General features: G+C 31.0%; 1 protein-coding gene across 2 annotated transcripts in view; it reads left to right on the top strand.

The window, feature by feature from the left end:
* LOC126748374 (neurotrimin-like) overlaps positions 1-23,840 on the top strand; it is a 353,177-nt gene that overhangs the window by 315,330 nt on the left and 14,007 nt on the right. Inside the window, exon 8 of one of the 2 annotated variants that reach the window (XM_050457563.1) lies at positions 22,407-22,541. The exons of the other annotated variant lie outside the window; for it this stretch is intronic. Coding sequence (XP_050313520.1) covers positions 22,407-22,541 — 135 coding nt within the window. The remainder of the gene's footprint in view (positions 1-22,406; positions 22,542-23,840) is intronic. 2 annotated transcript variants of the gene reach the window in all.

Below are 23,840 nucleotides of genomic sequence, written 5' to 3' on the forward strand. Positions count from 1 at the left end.
GGATACATGAGAATGGGACCAAACATGTATTTACAAAAACCTTAAAATTACATTATTACAATAATTCGTATTGTCTAAATAATGTAATAATGATAATAATAAACAGTAGCTTTTATCTTCTTATCTCTTAATGATCTTCGTCTTGCATATTTATTTGATTCTAAAAAAAACCGTCTAAAAAAATTACGTTTTAATATTTGGGATTATTGAATGGAAAATTGGGGAGTTTTCCCACTTGTTAAGGAGCAATGGAGGAGAAAGAGTGTGTATTTCGCAAGCCACCACATACAGGTTCGGTGTACTATGACAATAAACAAATTTTTAACATCAGTTTATTTGCATTAGTAGATGCTACTTATTACTTTACCTATATTTTTCATCTTTGTCCGAAGCTTTGAAACATAATTTACTTAAGATTCCGTCTAACGGCGTTCTCGTAGGTGATGATGCTTTCCCATTACGGATAAATGTTCTAAAACCGTATCCAAGAAGCTGTGCAGGAAGTTGCTGCTTAGCACTCTCGCTTTGAAGCAACATATTTTTAATTATAGGCTTTCTCGAGCCCGTAGAATTTCAGAAAATGTTTTTGGAATCATGGTAGCAAGATTCCGAATATACGAATAACCAATTGCAGTAAAAGTTAAAATAGCAGAATGGATTGTTAGTTATTACTTACCAAGTTTGATTAGCTTTCTCGAGGAAGAGAAACACTTATCAAAAATGTATCACCTTAAGCGAACCAAAATAGTTTAGGTTTAAACGAATCATCTGCATCTGCACTTTTATTGGCTTTTAATAGTTTATTCAGTTCAACTTTGTACGTAATTCGGATACTTTTAATTTTACTTTTTACGCCGATTATCATTTTTATCATTGTCGCTTTAATTATTCCATGTGCACTCTTCCTTCTGGTATAATTCCAAAAATTTTGGGAGATGGTCATCCCTCAACTTAAAATTAGACGTTTTTACCTCTAAATAAAAGTTCCTCTCTCTTAAGAGAGCAAAAACACATTCAGAAAAACACGAGAACTAAATATAACCTTAAAATTGTATAACACTAGTTCTTATAGTCAATTTAATTGTAATTAAATCAGTCATTTCAGCGTTTCTCCTACTTCTCTTCTGTTAACTACAATCTAAACCAAAATAAATATCGAGATAACCGAGACGTGCGGCGTATTGCATTTTTCCTCTCAACAGTAAACACAATCGAGAAAAACGGCAATATGTGGAGATTATTCACAAAGAAATAAATAAAATAATATATCAATTAAGGTAATAGGGTGACCAAGTACCTTATAAGCTCAAAAACATTTTTTACACCCTAATATTATTATCGTATAATTATTTCAACAATAATACATTTCTAACCATATATATGTGACTTTTCTTAAAATAAACAATTACTCGTAAAATAAAGTATATTATACGTTATTGCGGTAAATTATATAGTTGCAAAATAAAAATGTCGCGTAAATATCACTACAATGGAAGTTGTACAGTAATAGCATAACGGACGAACAATAACTCCTAAAGAGTTCAGCAAGGGCTGGAAAATATATCGAAAAATAACCGCACACATGGCGCATTATTCTAAAATGATCACCGTAACGACTAAAAGTCAGCAAGCAAACTATCCAGACGTTCGTCCAGAGTCAAGCTGTTGCTATAGCAACGACACGTGTTGAGCATGATGTTATTTTGTAAATCTTGTCACGTCGTGAGATGAAAAAGGACCTTTGGGAAGAAGAACAACGAGACAAGAAGGCACTAAGATGGGTTTATATGTTTCGGCTTTTGGTTAGGGTTTTGAGCCTGAATACAATGCCCTCAGATAATACTTTACGTCTTTGTTGTTCTGTTTTCTGGTCATTGTTACATGCTTTTTACCTTAATTAATGTCTCATATTAAAGCTTAATGGAGTTTTTTTATGGTGTTTAGTTATAAAATTAAAGGTATTAAGAAAAAAGAAAATTTTTTCCTAATATTTTCATATAAGAATAATTTTTGTACCTTAAAAACTTTCCAAATAAGTTGGATTAATTAAGGGCTAGCAGTCACCAAAATTTAAGTATTTAAACGTATAAGGCTATTGCAAAATCAAGTTTCTTATTTAGTAACAGGTATAAGTAGACATAACTCAGGAGCTCGTTAAAATATTTTGTCCGTTTCCTAGTAGATACATTTTGAGGAGATCCAATTAATTTTTTGTGATGACATCTTAAAGTTTATGCCACTCACTCTGAAAATTTAGCAGATTTACGTTTTATTAATAAATTATGTTTAGTCTCGACTTTTGCTATGTGACATTTAAAGCCATTGACTTCTGCATCTTTATACATTCACTATACGTAAAATACGTAAAGCAGTTTATTGGCCCTTTGGTCTTAAGATATCAAGGAATATTAAAATCTTAGTATGTTTAATTATTTTGTATAGTGTAGAGACTGACCAGCAACATACATTTTAAGGGGAAACAAGAATCCTTAGTGATATGCACGACCATAAGATGTTAATGAAGAATTTCGTAAGCAGGACATGTATCTAACGAATAAATTTTAAGACGAATGAAAGAAAGAAAGAAAATGTGCTATATTACGTAAGAATAATCTTGTGTACAAGCATCCTACAAGGTAAAAAAAGCAAAACAAAAATACAATTTCAAAAATTGACAAAACAATGAACAAAATTAAACACAAGAAGACAAAACTTTTTGAACATACTTGAATTAAAGATAACTAAATAAAACAATAAATTACTAAATAAAGGTAAACTTGTTGACAAAACTAGAGAAGAAAAAAGGAAAAAAAAATTTGCCAACATGTCCAAGGTTAAAACCTATCATTAAAAAAGTCATCCAGGTTATAATATGCCTTAGCCAATAAAAGCGTCTTTAATTCTCTTTTAAATTTCTTAACATCCGATATATGTCTAACACATAGAGGAACTTGATTGTAAATTTTTTTACTTATGTAAATTATTGAGTTTTTGGTAAGGGAAGACGTAGGAATAGGTAGGGGAACATCATTTACACGACGAATCAAATGGCCAGTGTCAGAGGGTAGTTTGGGAATTTTGTGAATAAGAGCAGCTGTTTCTAAGATAAAGAGTGAAAAAAGAGTTAGGATTTTTTCATAAATGAAGAGTGGTTTGCAAGAATCTCTTAACTTAGCAGAAAACAGGTATCTAACTTTAGTTATCTAACTTTTTTTTGAATAACAAAGACAATGTTAAGTAGCCCCTTATTGGTTAAACCCCAAAAAACAAGCCATACCGAATATGAGATTCAATAAATGAAAAGTACACTGAACGTGCAACCACCCCTCCCAGCTCTTGTTTTGCCATTCTTACTGCAAAACATCCAGAAGATAATTTCCCAGCTAAATGTAAAATATGGTCTTCAAACCGAAGGCGACCATCAATGGTAATTTCTAGGAACTTGCAGCACTCTTTATTCTGCAAGAGGGAATTTTCGTCAAACATCAGACCCTGAACATCGCACTTAAACCCCATAATAGACGTCTGTCTTAAATTAAACACGAGCCTGTTGGAAGCACACCACCCTGATAAAATCTGAAGGTCTTCAAGAATACAAGTCTTAATATAATCAGAATTTGTATGGCTCCATAGTATGGTGGTATCATCAACAAACTGAACCACCTTGCCCTGCAGTTTCAATGAACTCAAGTCATCCACATACAGTAAAAATAACAGTCGTTTCAACACTGAACCCTGGGGAACGCCGCATTTTAGGGATCTAGAAGCAGACAAACGCCCAGACACTGATAACCTTCTGAATACGATTTGATAGATAGGACTTAAGCCATCGCAACGCTACGCCCCTAAAACCATATTTATCGAGCTTAGATAACAGTATTCCATGATCCACACAGTCAAATGCTTTGGATAGATCACAAAACATTGCCGCTGATGACTCTCCAGAATTCAAGGGCACATAGACGCTCTCCAAAAAGCTAAAAACAGCATCATGAGTCCCTTTACCGGCTTGAAATCCAAACTGATTTGCAGACAAAATGCCATTATGATGTAAAAAGGAGAAAATTCTGCTTTTTGCAAGTTTTTCAACTATCTTAGAGAGGGTAGACAAAATAGAAATGGGACGGAAATTACAAGGCTGATCCAAATCTCCACCCTTATGAAGAGGGATAACCACTGCCTCTTTTAAACATGAAGGAAAAATGCCAATATGTAAAGAATTGTTTATGGCAGAAACTAAAGCATTTAAGGCTGAATCAGGCAAAAAGAGTAACAACCTCGAAGATATCCCATCAGCTCCATTCAGATGATGTATGATTTTTTAGGCGTTTGATTTCAATTTTTACTTCGGTAAGATCGATAGGATGAAAGAAAAATGAATGCTCAACCGACACTTGTTGAAGATAGTGTAAGGGATCAATGTTACTACGAATGCCCTTGAGCAAGATATTAGGTATGTCACAAAAATAGTCGTTTCAAATGTCAGGTCTTAACTCCAGTTCAGATACTTTTCTATGGCAATGTCTAAAATCATTAATAATCATAATAATTAGATTTTGCTGCTTTAATTGTCTTTCTGTATAGACTACGGTATTTCTGATGATATACAAGGATATTTTCATTTGTGGTATATTTGCACAATTTAGTCAAAAAACTGAGGTTTTTAGCTGAAATTCTAAGGCCTCTTGTAGCCCATGGTTTTCGTTTCTTAGTTTTAAGCCTCATTTTAGGAAAGCACTGATTGATCTTATCACACAGAACTTGAAAAAATAAAGTAAGTGGGTCAGAAGCCGTTTCAAGTGCATTCCAATTTACCGAAGCTGTAGCAGCAGAAAAAGCATTGAAATTTCTCCTGCTGAAAATTCTTCCCATATAATGAGATGAAGACAATACAGTATTATATGGCATTTTAGCAAGAATAGCTTCATGGTCGGAAATACCAGATGGGAGTACTGTGCATAAAACGTCATCAAAATTTGTACAGAAATAGTCAATTGTAGTTGCAGATGAAGAAGTTATTCGTGTGGGAGAAAGAACGTGCATTTTCAAGTCGTAAGAATTGAAAATACTTAAAAGAGAAGTACGTGGCAGAATGAAGGGAGTTGTGGAGATCCTATACTTGTAAACTGTAATTTCTTGCCCACATCATCAAAGGACCAGCGCGGCTTATTGGAGAGAAAAGAATATTTCGGAAACTGGAGAGAGTGGTTCCATGGCAGCCACTTCTAAAATAGCAATGATGATTGCCAAGTTCCAAAATAGAAAAGGCACATGAAGCAACAAAAAAAAATTATCACTAAAAGCCAACAAATAAAAAGTCGAGAACAATTTGAAAAGTTACTGTACTGTTGTGAAGATTAGATAGGAGGGGCGGATCTAGAAAATATTTGGGGGAGGGAGATCCATATCAAAAATTTCGAATTTATTCCTTTACAAAAGTGGAATAAAAAGGCAAGATCAGTCCACATAATCTATAGTAACCCAAAGAAAATGTATTGAAGTTTATTGCGTATTTCGAGATTTCACGTTAAATACTTAGTATTGTTTGAGGCCAAAGCCTCTCTACTTTCATGCAAAGAAATCTATTTTTATGAAATAACGGATGTCCAAAATTAAGATGTTTATCATTCTGAACTTAGTTTCAGCTTGTCAGTTCAAAATACTAAAGGTTGTGATTTTTTGTCCTGGCCTGCATATGTATATTATGATTCCAGGAGGGTCTGCATGCTGGTCGGATGTGGAACTTGCCGATGATGTTAAAACATGTATAAATTTATTTTATGATAAATTCTGGCTACATTGATCAAACCACAAAACATAAAACAAACCAATAGTCGCTTTTATCAATCTCCTAAATTTTCAGTTTTCTTCTTTAATAAACATAAAAAGGATATCAAGCTTAAAGACAATCTTCGTTAAGCCGCTCAGGTAATGCAGATGTAGAAGCCATTGAAAAATTTTAAAACTTGAGAACTTTCATTAAATCGCAGATAGCTGGCGAATCAAATCATGAAACCGTAAAAAATAATGTTAAAACTAAGTGGCGTATAATATGCGGTGTATAGTTTTCCAGTGAGCAGCTTTTACATGCTTTGATTATCTCTGTATTCCCTTGGTGACAATTTATTATCTTTGTATAAAAAAAACACATTTCCTGATCAATTGAAAAAAACCAATTATTACTTCCATCTTTAAATCAGGTAATAAAAACTCATTGGAAAACTATACACCAATAAATATACGCAACTTAGTTTGCTAAAATATTTGAAAACATACTGTAATAGCTTTCACAATAATTCTGCTAAAGAAAAATGTGGAGTTTTACTTTTGATCTGTCAACAGTCACCAATGTGTGCACTCTGACAGAGGCGGCGACCAATGCCATTGATGATAAACAGATAAGCAGTAGCTTCATGTTATTATGATAGACTATGTGAAAGCTTTTCATATGGTGGAACATTGACTTTGGTCTTTCTCTAAAAGTTTATGGAATTGTATCCGACTATTAGAAATCAGTGTGTCTAGTTCAGAAGTAGTATTTAAAAAAAATATCTCAACATCTGGTGTTCCAAAGGATAGTAATCTGGAGTTCTCTGTTGTTTGCCATCTTTGTAAATCATTTGCTTAGCTGCATTAAATATTTTAAACGTCTTATTTCCTCAGATGATATCAAACTATCATCTTTTTCAGTTAGACTTAAATGCTGTTGCTCTATGGTCTGAGAAGAATAAAATGGTCTTAAATATAAATTGTTTGAGGGTCTAGGGCAGATTCTATAGTAATATGACAGAAAAGGTACAAAACAGATTCTTGAGATATTTGCTATATTTGCATTTTATAAAAGACAACATATATGCCATTATAATATCATATTCCTCGAGTATTTTGTTACAGTTTGGTTTAACAAGTTGGAATAAAAAACGTATTCTAAATAGCACACTTTTCATCTATTACGATTTTAGTTTACAAGATCAATTTAAGAAATCCAGCAAATCCAGCATCCAAGCAATCCATTGATCAGAACAATTAGAGGTTGAGCCCAAGTTCTTCTTGGGCTCAACCTCTAATTGTTCGGATCAATTAAAACTCGATATTTTCAAATTACATTGAGTGTAAGTGGGTGGGTACATCGACACAATATTTCACGCGAATAAATATTCATAAAACTTCAACGTACAATCGAGTAATTACGATCAGTTGCAAGTATACTTAGTACACTTACCTGTATTTGCTGTTCTCATCAGGAAATATTACTCTACGTATAGACATGCTCCAACTGCTAAACCATGTTAACTATAGTAACATGTAGCCTCAGAAGTCGACAAGTTACGAGGATTGAGAATTTTATAACAAAGATATTATTTTATTTATGGTGTGTTTAGGAATATCACTGTTTCGAATTTTTTCCTGTTGATATATTTATTTTTATACTCTTTTCACATTGATATATGAGTGTAACAACACAAATAAATAAAGTATAGACATTAATAAACAAATTATATTTTACAGTGTGTGCTTCAACTCGAAAGACTCGTTTAAAATTTTTTTTGAGGCCAATATTTCGGGAGGTTTTGTACACCTCCTCTGGATCCGTCCCTGTTAGGAAAAAAAATATTTTAACCGTCTTAGATAATAAAACTTAAGTCGATATGAAATTTAAATATCCAAAATATGTTTGTATCACTATTTTTTATTAAACGAGGTATATAATCAGTATTAACCGTAGTAATAAAATTCCAACTTTCCTATCTATTTATGTTACAAGCAAAAAAAAATTAATTAAAAAAATTAATTTACATTTTCGAGTTACTCTGCTGATTTCACTTCACTAAAATTACAAGAGAGTACCAGATATTTTTCATACATAAAAAAATACCAACAAAGCGGCTTTGTTAAAGCGAAAGGAAATTGCAAGAAACATTCGAATCGCTTGATTTGAATTGTTGAAAACTTTTTCATTTCAAAATGCTCCCAGTTTTAAGTTTCCCTTTTGGAAATCATTTCCATTATACCTCGGATTGTAACATGGAAATTATTAAAATTGATAAAGATCGAAATAAGTTTCTTTTACTGAAATTAATGAAATATACGTAAATAATATCATTTTTCAAGAAGCAAAGCGTCATAGTGAAAATAAGCGAAAAGGGAAGCCTAGAAATACAATTTTAATCAAAACATCGATACATTTCATACCTGCAGTCATAAATTTGACCAAGAAAAAAAACAACAAATTTCAATCTCGGCGCTTCATACAGCGTACCGACGAGTTCATTTCCCCCGTCACATATTGAATGAACTAATCCCCTGTTTAAAAGTTGGCCTCATCTGGTCTTCGTTGGTCTTCGAGCAAATCTAATTATCACCTTCCTTATTTTTCTATAGTTCCTTTCTTGTTATGGAGGATCCTCTAAATTAGCCCCGTTTAATCCTATAAATCCTAGACAGATTGCGCCTCCTCTTTTATTTAATAGTAGATCCTTTGCTCTGTGACTTTTTCTGTCTTGCAGCAATTACATTACGATTTTAGCTTTTGTCCTAGTTTTTCATGAAGAATATAACAATGTAGAAAACTTTTCTCTTTAATTTTTCTGGGGTGACAATGCTAATTAATCGCCATTGGAAGGAAAAGCTCTTCTGTTTATCCCATTTGTTATCAACATCATTATTATATGAATGTATTAAATATCATTATTTAAATTTTAAGACATTGACTATATCTTTATACAAAATAAGCTGTTAGATAATCGTTTAGTGTTTATTTAGTCATCCCTTCAAAAATCATAAAAATTAAATTAAAATCTGAAAGAAATCAATCATGAGTAAATTTCGGGTTTATAAATTGTAAGAAATCGATCCACAAGATATTTTTAAGCTTTAAAAGTGTTTGGTGATTCACATCTTTTTATGTTATCTGGGAGTATATCATACGAGCGAATGCCCATTATTTCAGGTGAGTTATCACCGATATCCAGAGGCGGCTGAACTTCGATCATTTTGCGAAAAGGGTTTTTTTTTCTTTTATCTGAAAACTATTAATTCTTATAGTTTAAAATGAGCAAAATCAGTAAGGTACTGTATCCCCATAATATATACGAAGTCCTTAATTTATTTTTCTGATTTCTTCAGGGATACGAACATTGAGTTAGTAGACAAATCTTTTTTGAATTTTATCACATCTGGTCGTGCGACCTAGTATTTTAGCTAATTCTAAAACACTAATAAATAAAAATATACTAATAAAAATACTGCAGACCAAGTCTTTACATGTGTGTATATAATGTATATTTATCGCGATCTCACTTGCGTCTACCTATTATATTAACTTTCGATAAGAAATCTAAGTTACAAGTTAGAAATCAAATAATAGCGTTTTTCCTAAATCTCTCGATTGAGGAGTTGAAGACCATAGATTAATACTTCTTAGATAGGAAACTTCCATAAGCGCCATTAGAACGCTAAACCGGCGACTAAATGTTGCGCCCTCTTGATGTCAAGGAGTTGTACTAATCGGAAGCTAAAATGAATTTGTGAGGTTATAATCGCGGGAAATTTAAATTTGATTATGGCGCCAAATTTGAATTTTGGTCTACTATATCGTACGCATAAGATTAATGGGAAATGTCTGGTTCTTTCAGAAACTACAGTAGGCAGATTAAAAAAAGAATTAAACTGACACCTCTTTCTGTTTCCGTATTAAACAAAGTGCTTTGTTTATCACTTTTTCTATTTGCGTATTATAATTTCGTCCAAATTCAATTTAATTAGGACTTTTGGTGTATGAAGATCAAAGTTTTTAAAATAGAATTTATACAGGGTGTTAAAAGAGTTGAAAATTAAAGTTTACAGGTATCACCATTTTGTCCATTTGCCTTTGAAATTTTTACAGACTCCAAGATTTGTATACAATCTGTACAAAATTGCTCATGCATTAAAGCTACTAAAACTACTCTTCTCTCAGGTTTGGCGTTAGATTTAGACTATTTATTTTGATAGTGATTTGACATTAAGGCTCTCAAAAAGTCTATCTAGAAACAAGAGCTCTGCTGTGTATTGAGCTTCACTGGGTAATTTGTTTTAGTTTCTGATGTCTAGAAATAGAAATCATATTCTGGTCAATTCATTTTTAAAATCAATTAATAAAAGAAAATCTTTTTTCTACCTCATTTGGCCACATTACCCATGTAGAATCCTACTGTATTACTAAAGACCTGTGTGATGTTTTTAACCATTTTATTTATTTTAGAAAATATTACGTGACAATCCGTTAGCTTGGTGCACATTCTGTTGTTGTTGATTTCAAATATACACATGACTAAGATAAATTTAATATTTTTTTACTATGATAAAGGGTAATTAATAATTAATGAGCCTTGTTTAACCCAAGCAGTTTATCATTATTAATTAAGGTTCCAATTTACCACCTCTGGTTACAAAGACCATTCTAACTTACCTTGTATTAAGCCTGGGAGGTTAACTTAAGTTTTATCATCTTATTTAAAACGGCTCCTTGAATTAGACATAAATGAATTAGGTAAGTAAGTTCATTTTCACACACATAGAATTTCAAATGGAATTATTTATTACTGTTTTCATGGCTTCGCCTAGAATCTGCACAGAATAATCTGAACACAAGTATTAATCATCTATCCAGAGACTTAGCCCAGTAGCTTCTTCTTCTCATTATCTTCATTTCTCACTTTTGTAGTTTACATCTGCCCTCGCCATTTTCATAAAAAACTTTATAAATTATAGATTCGAAGTTGTTACTATTTCTTTCTTAGTTCTTATACAATTATTACAATATACAGGGTGATTTTCAACCTATGCGCATAAACTTGGGAAATGGTAGATGAAGATCAATAATGAGTCATAATCAGAAAAAAAATGTAGTAAAATATTTTTGGTTTCCGAAATAAAGTTAAACAAATGTCAACAGAACGTGTATCAGACGAACTTATTTTGTTTATTAATAACTGATAGTAAACAAGTCATAATGTTTGGAATTTGTTGTTTGGAATCTTTAGCAGTACTTAGTTTGTTGGTGGCTGTGATCATTTTCGATCGTTATTTTCACACGAACAAAATAAAAGCGTCAAATGTAATGGCGCGCATTTTTACAAACAAAGAACTTGTTGACATGGTTTTGGTTTACGGAGAAACGCATCAGAATGCAGTGGCAGCAGCTGATCTGTATGCCCAAAGATTTCCCCGAAGATATCACCTGAGACGTGGGGCTTTCTTACGTGTTATTCAGCGGGGTAGAGAAACTGGCAATTTGCGGCCGCGGCCTGGACAAGATGGAGGAGCTATTAGACCTAGGCACATTCTAAATCTGGAGGAGGATATTTCAGAAGTTATCAAAGAACAACCTGGAATTAGCACTAGGACAATTGCACGGCGATTTGGAATATCGCAATCTACAAATTGGCAAATTTTAAGGCACGAGTTGCTGTACCCGTTTCATGTGCAGAGGGTACAAACCCTACTTCCAAGAGATTTGCCGCTTCGAGTACAGTTTTGTGAGTGGTTGTTACATCACCAGCAGTTAAGCCCAAACTTTACCATGAACATTTTAGTTACGGATGAGGCAAATTTTACGCGCAATGGAATTTTCAACTTTCATAACACTCATTACTGGGCTTTGGAAAATCCGGATATTACACGGAGAACATACTTTCAACAACGTTTTTCTGTAAATGTATGGGCTGTAATTCTGAACGGGATGTTCATCGGACCTTTTATTCTGGAAAATCGTTTGACTGGTGCTCGGTGTTTAGAATTTTTGCGCAACAATTTACCAGTGCTCCTTGAAAATGTGAATCTCAACGTTAGGCAGAACATGTGGTTTCTTCATGATGGTACTCCACCACATTTTTCACGACCAGTGCGACAATATTTAGATCGTGTGTTTCCCGGGCGATGGATAGGCCGTGATGGTCCAGTTGGGTGGCCCCCTCGTTCGCCTGACTTTAATTCATTAGACTTTTATTTGTGGGGTCATATGAAAACAATGGTATATGTAAACGAAGTTGATACTGAGCAAGAGCTACGACATCGCATAAACGCTGCCAGTGACGCAATTCGCCTACAGCTTGGTTTGGCCCGTGCATGTAGGTACGTCTTCATGGATTCGACGAGCTCAAGTCTATATCGAAAATAGTGGAAACAACTTCGAACAGTTGCTTTAAATTAGTTTAAATTAAACACGTTAAAAAATACACGTTTTTTTATTTAAAAAAATATGGATATCACCAAAACTAAAAATATTTTACTACATTTTTTTTTCATTATTACTTATTAGCTATCATTTCCCAAGTTTATGCGCATAGGTTGAAAATCACCCTGTATATCACAGCATTTTTTAAAATTTTTGCTTTATCCTACCTGTGAAAATATCTACACAAAAAAGGAAACCACAGTACACTGCATTAAACTAAACACCTTGAGCAAAATTTTGAGTAAAATATGAGAACAAATTAATTTTGTTAAGATTTTTTTTTCAAAATGTGATTAATGAAGGTTAGTATATTGGCAGAAGAAACGGATCTGCAGAATTGTAGAAGCTAGAGAGGTGAGAAAAATAAAATATTAGATGCTTGACAGTCCCTGCAGCTTCGAGGAAGTAGTTTCACTTTCTTACCGCCATCTATCTGTCGAGAAATAAAAGCTTTTTCGGTATTGTTTCAATCGCTTTCAAGACTCTGATTAAAGAGTGAAGGCGTATTAAATTTCCCTTGCAACGAAAAGTGCAAGTAAGAAATCGTTGAAGCATTGACGATCTCTTTTTAACTACTTATTTCTTTTACATAGGTATTTCGGCATCGGAGACACTATACACCTATTTTTTTTTAATTAGCTTACAAAAATAGGTCACATGTTCTCTGAGTACCAATAATCAGTTTTTATAAGCATAGAGATTTGTAAATTTTTTCCCATGCACATCCAGTATTTCAGAAAAACATGCGTTTAACTTGTACTATAAGTTAAACGCATAATTAAACCTTTGCTGTATAGTCTAAACGCAGCAAGTTACTCCAATGCACCAAAATACTTTATTTGCCAATTTGATTAAATTGAAGGGTAAGTATAATATTTTATCAAATGGTAAAACATGTTTTGTTGAAACGTATATTAAGAAAAAAAAACAATCTATGATTATAAGAACTTAATGTTGCTTGTAGAATCTGAGACGTAGTTTATTAATTCGAATATAATGGAATAAGTATATACGCGACTGGCAAATTTCTTTCATGGAAATATTAACCGTAATAATAACCTTCCATTTATTTCAACAAAATAAACCTGGGCTTAATAAAAAAAATATTTTATCACTTGCATTGGTGACCGTAGGTTCACTTGCATTGGTTGTAAGCTGCATTGGTGACCGTAGGTTTTTATAGTTTTTAATAAATTATACAGATGTTTGTTATAATTTTGCTTTTGAGTTCAGCAGGTCATTTAAAAGTTATGTTACTTATTATTATCCCGTATCAAATTGCAAAAGCATTGTGCAACATATTTATACACGTTTTGGAAATGGGAGGTTAGGGTAGTCCCTCAACGAAGGACTAATATTCATGATGATCGCTTTATCATCTTACAAAGTCTCCGAGATCGTCATGCTGTAGCTGTAGAATTCAGAAATCGATTTCATCACGTCCGGAGTACTAATGTAAGCAAAGGAATCATTTGACGAAGACTTGGTCAAGCGAATCTTGCTAGTAAAGAATCGCGACAGGTTCAGACCTCCTTAGGCGTCATCATATTTTGCGACTTCAGTTTTCCAGGAATCATGAACACTCCAGTCTAGATTTAGCCTACGGATTCCAAATGGTCGTGACAGAATATGGTGAAGACCACAAAAACGTTTTGCAGAAGGTACCTTTAGTTTTAGGATACTAAGGAAGTTTACTTAAGGTGTGGGCTGGAATTTCTCTAGAGACACGGACAGAGTTGCATATCATTCCATAAGGCCTTCTGCAAAATATTGTTGTTCCTTATGTTGATTTTATTGTAAAATTATTTTATTCTGATTCATTTTAACTCCAGATCGCAGGCCACATCACGAGAATTACTCAACAAGAATTTAGCGATGTAGTCCTGTCTTTAAGTGGCCAGCGTTTCAGAAGTTCAGATGCAAACCCAAATGACTACAAAATTGTGTTACTGCTCCTTTAACCTTTGATGAATTACAAGATGCCAAAAAAAATGCAGGCAATATTCGATCTTAAAAATGCGCCTTAGCAGTTTTTGCTATCAATACATTTCAGTTTTTAATAATTGATCTTGAGATCTTGATAGAGAATCTCTTTAGCAAATTCTCAATTTATGCATTTTTGTAGTGTTATATCAAAAGAGTTTTTTTTTCAAATAAATGGTTGGTTGTTGTTAAAAGCTACTGAAAACATGTTGTTTTATTTGTATTTAAGTAATTAGACAAATTAAAAAGAAATTATATATAAAATATTATGTTCTAAATTTTTTTGTGGCAGTGAGTGTATATTTTTTAGGCTAACCTTTGAATTGGTGTCCCTTTTAAAATTTCACTTATTTTTAACCGGTTGGTTAAGAGTTTTTCTAACCTAGGTACTAACTAATTTGCGAGTGATGCTCTTAAGTACACCCAGTGTGTATTAAGCTATACAACAATATTAATATTATGAATTAAATCATTAAACATTTCAGTTATCTGAGGATGATGATCTGATTTTAAATAATGTTTCATGAAAGAAAACTATTAAAGCAAAGCAAATAATTACCGGTTTATTATGGAAATCGAAAATATTTTAATTTTAATAAATATAAAAATAATCTATTGTTTCTCTAAAATAAAATAACGGTATTTATCAAAAAGCATTTGTTTCAAGTTAAATATAACATAAATGTTAATTTATTTGGATTTTATTTGTTGACATTTGCATTTACCATATAAAATTATTTGAATGTATTTGTTACATTGTGTAAATAAATGGATGTTAAAACCGTTAAAATTATCAGTGCCATAACCGATTTGTTATAAAAAATATTTTTAAAGAGAAATTGGAACTTACTGAGCATCTTGAATATTCAAAAGGTTGCAATTCTTATTCCACTGTTCAAGCAAATTACTCTGAGTCGGCTTAGTCAAAAGCAAAATAATGTTGAACAGGAAATTAGAATGCCTTGACGGGGTAAGAAGACTCACCTTAAGTTTTCAAAGAAAAGTTGACAGTTCCCTTTTTGCATAAGGTGAGGGTATATAATTAATTTTTATTTTAGAATTTACTAATGACATATTTTTATTTACCCTTTTTCTACCTGAAAGTGTCTTGTCAGAGAAGTTTTGATAAAAGAACTTAAATATTACTTCATATACAGCACAGCACCGATTTTATATATAATTGCACCTAAAAAGAAATCTAATATAATTGTAATTATATTGAATAGGACACAAAAAATGTACTGCATGACAATTTTCCTATTTCGAATTATTATCTATAATACAATTTTGTCTTGTAGCTCTTGATGTACATATTGTAAATTCTGCATAATTTTAAATTTAAAATGTAAGTATAAAGCATCATATGTTACATTTTTTTTAAAAGTGAATTATCGTAAATTATGATAGTGAAGTAAATTTATAAGTTAATATACCTATAAGAATAGAATAAAATAATTTTAAATTTTTAAATAAAACCATAATCGTTTTTGCGCTATAAATATTATAAGTCCCTTAGAGTTTTTTAAAATATATCAAAGGGTTAATGCCATCATTTCAGTAAAATCCAGACTGGATATTTTAAGGAAAGCTTACCAGGGCTACTAAAAGAATGATAATATAAAAAATATTTAAAAGACTAGCAAGTGCTAATTATTAAAAAATGCATAACTTAAATGTCTATTGTACACCACTTTTTAAAATCCGGTAAAAATATAATGTGAATAAATAAAATGTATTTGCTATTTAAATAGTATCTGATTAAGGGTACTATATCTCAGCAGATAATAATCCAGAAGCTTAACACTAGTTAAATAGCAAATTTTTTACTCGCATTTTACTTTTAAGGGATTTTAAAAATATACATTTAAGTTATGCATTTTTTTATGAATAATTACATAATATTTTTAGTAGCCTTGATACATTTTGTTTAAAATATCCAGTATTTTTTTTATTAAAATGATGGCATTAACGTTAAGTAATTTATCATACATGTATTAATCAGATTTAGTTATATTAATAACTGAACTGTTAGAATAATAAAAAAGAAACGTGTTACGTTTAAAAATAGTAATTGAACACACCTAGCCGGAAATTTCGTGGTCGGTGCGCTCCTGCGTTATTTAAGTATAGTAATCAGGCGGCTTGCATCGACCGCGATGTGACAATTTGCAGCAGCAGGTCGACATATTCATTTTCATTTTATCGTTGATGAATTGCTGGATTTGAACAGTGACACTGATTGAATGGTAGAACTCGATTAGATGTTGTGTTGAGCGAATGACTTCGTTCAGCGAATGATTCGGCGCGAACGTCGTTGAATTTGTCGCGATAATTCCTATCTACTAATGCATACCTGCATTTATACTATATACATTTAGAAGCTTATAGATGTCTGATAAATTGACGGAATTTAATAAATAATTAAGCACCTTTGGCAGCATCGAGGTAATGCTGACATCTTGATAATATTATATTGAAGAACGATATTAAGATGGAAATTAATATTGTATGCTATGTTAATCAATGTTACTGTATAAAAGTAAAATGATGTATAATAAGACCATCAAAATTTTAACATTTTTAAAATATCTTCTTGAATTCTTTGTTTTATATAGTAATAAAGCATAATTTTGGAAAAAAATTAAGTTTTTCTTAAATAGCACTTTAATAATCACGACTGAATCAAAAAGGAAAATTAAGCCTATTTTCACAAATACACATCTTCTTCAAAAGTAAATATATGTATTCTGTGTTTTTAATATAATGCTTGTGGCGCAAAGCTAATGTCAAGATCCTGTGAGAAGTGAAACCAATATAAAGTTTTCCAGTTCCCACGGAATCTTGTAAATTACATTTTTAGAACTTTCCTCTTATACCGCACGCGTGACTTGTGTTTCTAATGTGCTCTTAATATTACTTATTCTATTTATATATTATAGCTCTTTTAACAGATTGAAAGTCTCGCTGGGGTGTTGTTTTTTCGCACTAAAACAGAATCATACTTTATTAAAATATCCGCATAAAATTGATATTTATTTATAGGCAGTTTAACAAGATTACATTATAACAATATTATGAAAAACCTTACAAAGCCAAACATTAATAAAGTATATATATCCATTTTTGTAAATTTGGTTATTTTTGAACGAAGTGAAAATAAAATTATTAAAAGTTTGTCGATTGGTTACTGTTATTTAAAGTAAATACAAATAAATACATTTCTATTTTTATAATATAATTTATTATCGATTTAGCAATCAAAAATAATAATATTCCTAAATATATCTAGTATTTTTATACCTACTATATTTAAATAGTATATAAATTTAGCTTAACAATTAATTCCTCGATTACCAGTCCTATAATTATTTTAAATGAAATTTTAAGGAAATAGTGAGCCTTCGCCACTTAAGTTATGCATTTTTAAGTTAACTATTAAACTAAATTTGGAATTAAAAAAAATATATTTTTTCCTTACCTCATTATACTTGACAAAACTAATTATACTTACTACTTAACATAATATCGAATACCTTATAGTTATTATTACTAACAAAACTAAGGCTTCTAGTCTTGTGTATACTCCCACAGATATTACCACAAAATCTATCCTATTGGGTTACTTAGGTTAAATAATAATAGAATATCCGATAGTTACGAATTACATGATACACTTAATCAAACTATGGTGTGGAATTAATTGCTTAATACCAACTGTGTTATTACATCTGTTTGCCAACAGCTAGAAGACGATTATTAACTTGCATTTACATTTTCTTGTAAGTATATGTAAATATTTGGTTATTCGAATAAAAATATATTGGCTCGATTACCAGATATAAATTATTAACAGGAATAAATTGTTAAAGTATTCTATGAAGCTGCTACGTATATTTTATTTAAACAACATTCCCAGCTGCGAATTAATAAATAAATATAGTAGAGCATTTTCAATTTTTGACACTTTCGTGTGACACTTTAATGGAAAGTTTGCATTTTTATTTAAAATAAAAGTAGTACAGTAATATGGTATAAAAAAAGTTTGATATTTAGAGTTAAGGTAATATAACGTCAATTTAAAATGTTTTCTTTTATACTAGCTATTATAGTTACTCGAGAATTAATAAAAAAATTCTGGTTTTCTTTTTATTGAATATTTTGGCTAATAAATTTATTAGAAAAGTTTTATTCAGATTTGGTCAATATTACAGGAATCACTAAATACGTAATAGGTTCCAAAATTTAGAATAATATGAGAAATAGTTTAATTTAATACCTCTAAACTAGAAAAATATTATGTTTAATTGCATTTAATTACACCTATTTTTTTGAATAGCTGATAGTTTGGATAAAAAAAATAATAAAAAATTCTTTTGTTTTTAATTACTAAAACATTTTGATCATAAAGTTCTATTGGTAAAATTTATAAGAAGGTGAAGTGCCAGATGATATAACTTGTTACAAACTATTCTACTGTCGCAACTCTACCTTCTCTAATCTTTACTCTACAGGGTATTTTGTTAGTTATGTCATTGGTTGATATAAAATGAATTCTTAGTTGAGTCCGGATTTCAAAGCATAAAAACAAGCAGACAAAGTTTGGATTTATGCCAAAATAAAATTACAGCATTTATGAATTATATAGGATATTCCAAAATTATATCCTAATATTATACAAGCTTCCTTTGCAGCTAAAAATTAAAGAAATAATATCAAAAAGTACATCATTTTTAATTCATAGGATATTTTATGAAAGATATTAATTCGACGATTTTTTTTAAATATTTTTGTAACGCCTGGTCGTAATTATTAGACATTTAAGGCATATACTATTATTACTATCGACTTGTTTTACTACAATTTGTGCTAAAATCAGTACATACTAGTGCTCTTGTATTATTTCAATAGGAACCCCCATTTTCAAAAAAACTTAATTATTAAAATTTTATGTACGTCATGAATAGGCATAAGTTTTGCTTGCCAGCTTAACTCTTTTACGTTTTTATCTTAGTAAAGCTTATTTGAGCCTTGTGCGATTTCTTTTTCAAAAATTACAGATAAAATTCCGAAATAATAGTATGCATTTCATGTATGGTTTGCATAATTTGAAAATTTTGTTAGCCAAAGTTCGTTTTACTGGACATTGGGTTGGTCAACGTGGTTTTATAAATGGATCTCCTTGATCTAAATTTGGCAGATTACTATTTATAGGTATATTTAAGTAAATGCTTTACAAAAAAAGAAAAATGAATTAATGCACTCCCGAACATAAAGAGTTAAATAAAATTGTTAAAACGAAAACCGGAGATGATGTGAGGCACTACAACACAGAACGAGTAAAAAAAAGGTATTAAAAATAATAAAAATATGAAAGTTCTCAAGACAATTCACACGACTCAGTACTTGGGTAGAAACCTAAACTGAGAAAACCTTATGGAGCACCATCCTACTATGCGTCTATATAATGCGTTTCCAGATCAGTGGATTGGAAGGAGTGGTCTAATGGAATGCCCGGCGAGATTACCAGATCTAACACCCCTCGACTTTTTTCTCTAGGGTCACTAAAAACTGTTGTGTTTAAAACGCAACCAGATTCACTCGATGATTTTCAGCAACGAATTACAGAATGTGCATCTATTCCGAAAGAGGTGTTTCAAAATGTGAGAAATGAGTTTAGAAATAGATTATACTTTAGTTTATAACTTTCTTTCACTCTGTATAAAATTTAAGAAAAATTCTTGTAAAGGACAATACTACTTCAGAAGACCTTTATTTTAAGGTAACAAAAAAAAATTCATTTAAAATTTTGGGGTTAGGGTGCGGGCCCAAGGGGTAACTCACATTATGACCAAAATATGGTGGTTGTAGTACCTGTATAAAATATGTACCAATTTACGCTTTTCTAACTTTTTTATTTGCACTGAAAGTTTTCAAAATTACACGCTGTATATCACAACCCAACGTAAATAATACAAATAGCAGAAGATACAGAAACTAATAGAATTCCAATAAAAAGGGATGTTAGGCAGGGTGACAGTTTCTCTCCAAAGTTGTTCACTCTTGCCTTAGAAGACATTCTCAAGACATTGGCATAAGAATTGACAGGAAATATCTAAACCATTCTAGCTTTGCGGATGATGTTATGTTTATTAGTTAGGATTTCGGTGAATTACAGGAAATGCTAAAAATTGATGAAAATGTTGCTTAAAATTAGAAAAATTATGGCTAAATATGAACCTAAGTAAAACAAGAGTGCAGTTGATATTATTGCATTATTATTATGTTAATAATATGCAGATGCATATTATTAAAATGGGTAAGGAAAATGAAACCTCCAGCGAATCCAATGAATATAGGCCGCTACAAATAGATCGTTACATTTATTAAATGATAAAATATCCAAATTAACTTAAAAGAAAAGTGTTCAATACGTATATTCTTTTCATTGTGGCTTATTAAAGGATATCAATTACTTTTACTATTTGATGAATCAGCAAATATACTTAGAACAGTACAGAAAGCCATCGAACGAATGATTTTAGAACTAAGTTTGAGGGATCATATTACAAATATTGAAATTAGACTATAAGGGGTGGTTAAAAGAAAGTATAAGCTATTAAAATAAAATATTGTACATAATTATTTAAGTCGATAATTAAATAAGGGTAAATACATTTTTTGTTCTAAGGGCTACTCAGGCAATTATGAGCGAAATATAAAATACTTTGAAAATTTGCTGCAAACTGTATTCTTTTGTTTGGTGTTCTATTGTTTTTATTACCTTAATATATTAAATATATTTTTATTTACTTGCCCAAATTATTATGAATTAAGGTTTTCGACTTAAAAACAATTTTTCACCAAAAATAAAGTATTTATTTTGTAAACAGGAGCTCTTACTAAGGCAATCTTTCTTTATGTAAAAATGTTGGTTCTTTTTGAACACAAACACTAGTATTTTTACTCTCCACGGATTTTATGAAGTCAGTTGATAACAATAGTAGTATATGCTTAAAATTATAACAAGGCGTTTCGAAAATATCAACAAAAAACCTCTGTATATATGTCCTATAAACACCCTGTCAATAAATTTGATAGGGTGTTAATTTTTTATGTTACTGTATAATATAAAGTATTTTCTTTTTAACTGCAGATGCGCCTTGTAAAATATTACTACCTAATTTCGAGAAATTCTGTATAGAAAATAACATTAATAAAAACGACATTTATATACTAATATATATATTTCATGAATTTAAATTAAAACAACTTGAAACGACCTTAAAATTTTTTTTATATTAATTAAAATTAAATAATTGAATTTAACGCGACTAAATGAAAATAAAAATATAATTTTTAAAACAAAATTTAATTATATTTATAATGCATGAGTTAGTAATTTTGAAATAATATTCAGATAGATAAGGCTCATATGAAAAAAATCAGAAATGTTTGCAAAAAAGCACTACTATAAAAACGGTAAAAAATCCTAAACCGATAAGCACTAAATCCGGACTCTAATATTTTTTATCCATTTTCAAACAGTTTAAAATATATGGTTTTCAAAACAAACAATTATTAAAATTGTTTCATTTGAAACCACCAAATTTACATTTATTCTTAAGATCAAAAACCTTGTAACTATCGCTTTTTCTATGTCAATTAAGGCTTCTAACAAGGATACCCTGTATAAACACAACTATCAGCATGTGAAAGCATGAAGTCTACCATTATAGCGATATTTGGTGGATTTATACCTCCAAGTAGAAGGCTCTTTTTCTAAGTTTTTGCACACTGCCAGCAGATTTTGCACCAAAAATGTTTCCACTTAAACGTTTTGTTTTGTAACGCTTTTCGCCGGACTCGAGTGAAAGCAGCCACTTCTTTTTGTGCAACACTTAGCTTATATACCCACGAGCACTTAGATAATAAGCTTTGATAACTCTGATATTATTATGGAGAAGTAATGCTCCGGGTTACAGTAAGATCTTTTTCTGGATAGGACTGTTTGGCAGTATGCAAAAAACCAAACTTATATTTAGAGAAATAATATTTGACTAACTTTTTATATTTTATAGAGTTATTAAAGCTAATAGATGTGAAACTATACATGTAAGGATTAAATTGTGTACTTCGGTATCATGTATAGTTTCAAATCTGTTAAGTAAATCCAGTCGCGAACGACTGAAGCATGTTTTTGTCGCAGTATCTTCACCTCCTACCACCTCTCCAAAGCCCACGACCACAGAAACACCTAGTAGAGTGAAAGATTGGGGAGTCAGCGATCTTAACAACACGATTTATGGCAACCCTTCTTCTCTGACTATACATCTTGATAAAGGTACTTTTTTTTAAATAGTTTTAACTATTTGCATTTTCAGGTTATATCTTTTCATTAGTAAAGGGCATGATAGGAGTAGAAAGATTAATATCCCTATTTACTTAAAAATTATTTATCTGATACGTTTGATTTAGATTGTTTTCTGTAATACGACAGGTATAAAGAATAACATCGAAAAAGGAAACTAATAGATGAAAGATAAAAATATATCATCCGTAATATCTCCGTAAGGATCTAGCCACATAGGGGAAAAAACCTTTTTAATTTTCTTGTTTATAGGACCGTTTATGGCTTTCCCATATTGATACGTTATATAGGAGTTTCGGGGGAGTTTATCCTGAAACTTTTGCCCTCTTTCGGTTATTGTTTCTCGTAGAAAAGGGAAACGAGGAAACATACAGATTTGCGAACTTCGAAACTCCTTCAAACTCTTGGATCATTCGTTTTATTTATTTCTTGCGGGATTCCTTTTTATTGTATAATTTAATCAACTGTTTTACAAAGTAGTTATTCAGAACTTTAAAGTCCTGACTTTTATTTTAAGTCATATATAAATTAAAGATTTGTTCCAAAATTGTGTAAATTAGTTAACTAATTATTAGCAATTTAGTAATTCTCAGAATCTCTTTTAGGTGCAGAGATGCATTCATGCATTGTTTTTTATAAAGGCCTGTATAATATTATTTTACTTTTTTATAAAAACAATTCCATCATGTATTTTGAAAGATATTATATTCCATTGTCCCAAATGTTTAATCCCTATCAAGGAATTTTTTTTCACCGCGTATACATCTGTAATAAGGATTGGATAAGTTATTCACATTTTATTTGTTATAATTTGACTGGAAGTACTAAATAAAATACTATGTGTATATATTACATGATTGATTGATATTCTTAAAAACGTCTTATTAATAGGAATTAATATTAACATTTCTCGAGGGCACCCTCTGGAGGAGTAAAAGAGAGTAAGGCTCTTAAGATACATCTGAAATTGGCTAAAGAAAACAACTAAATAACCTTCATTGAGAAGAACATACTCAACGTTAACGAAGAAGTATTACCTCCAAGATCATAAAAACTTGACGAGACCTAATCCACGATTCGCATTCGGTGTTTTAATTGAAAGATGCTTCTGAAGTTGTTGTCTATTACTTCGAAAGCTAGTGATAATAAATATTACCAACAACCAATTTACCAACTCTAACAGACCTTCCAAAATGCTCACCTTTTTTCTGAAACCGTTGAACAAGCGCTTCTCAAGTTAAAAAGGATTGACAAATGGTTTTTCAGGATAAT

Source organism: Anthonomus grandis, chromosome 22 (genome assembly GCF_022605725.1).
Source record: "Anthonomus grandis grandis chromosome 22, icAntGran1.3, whole genome shotgun sequence".
NCBI classification, from domain to species: domain Eukaryota; kingdom Metazoa; phylum Arthropoda; class Insecta; order Coleoptera; family Curculionidae; genus Anthonomus; species Anthonomus grandis.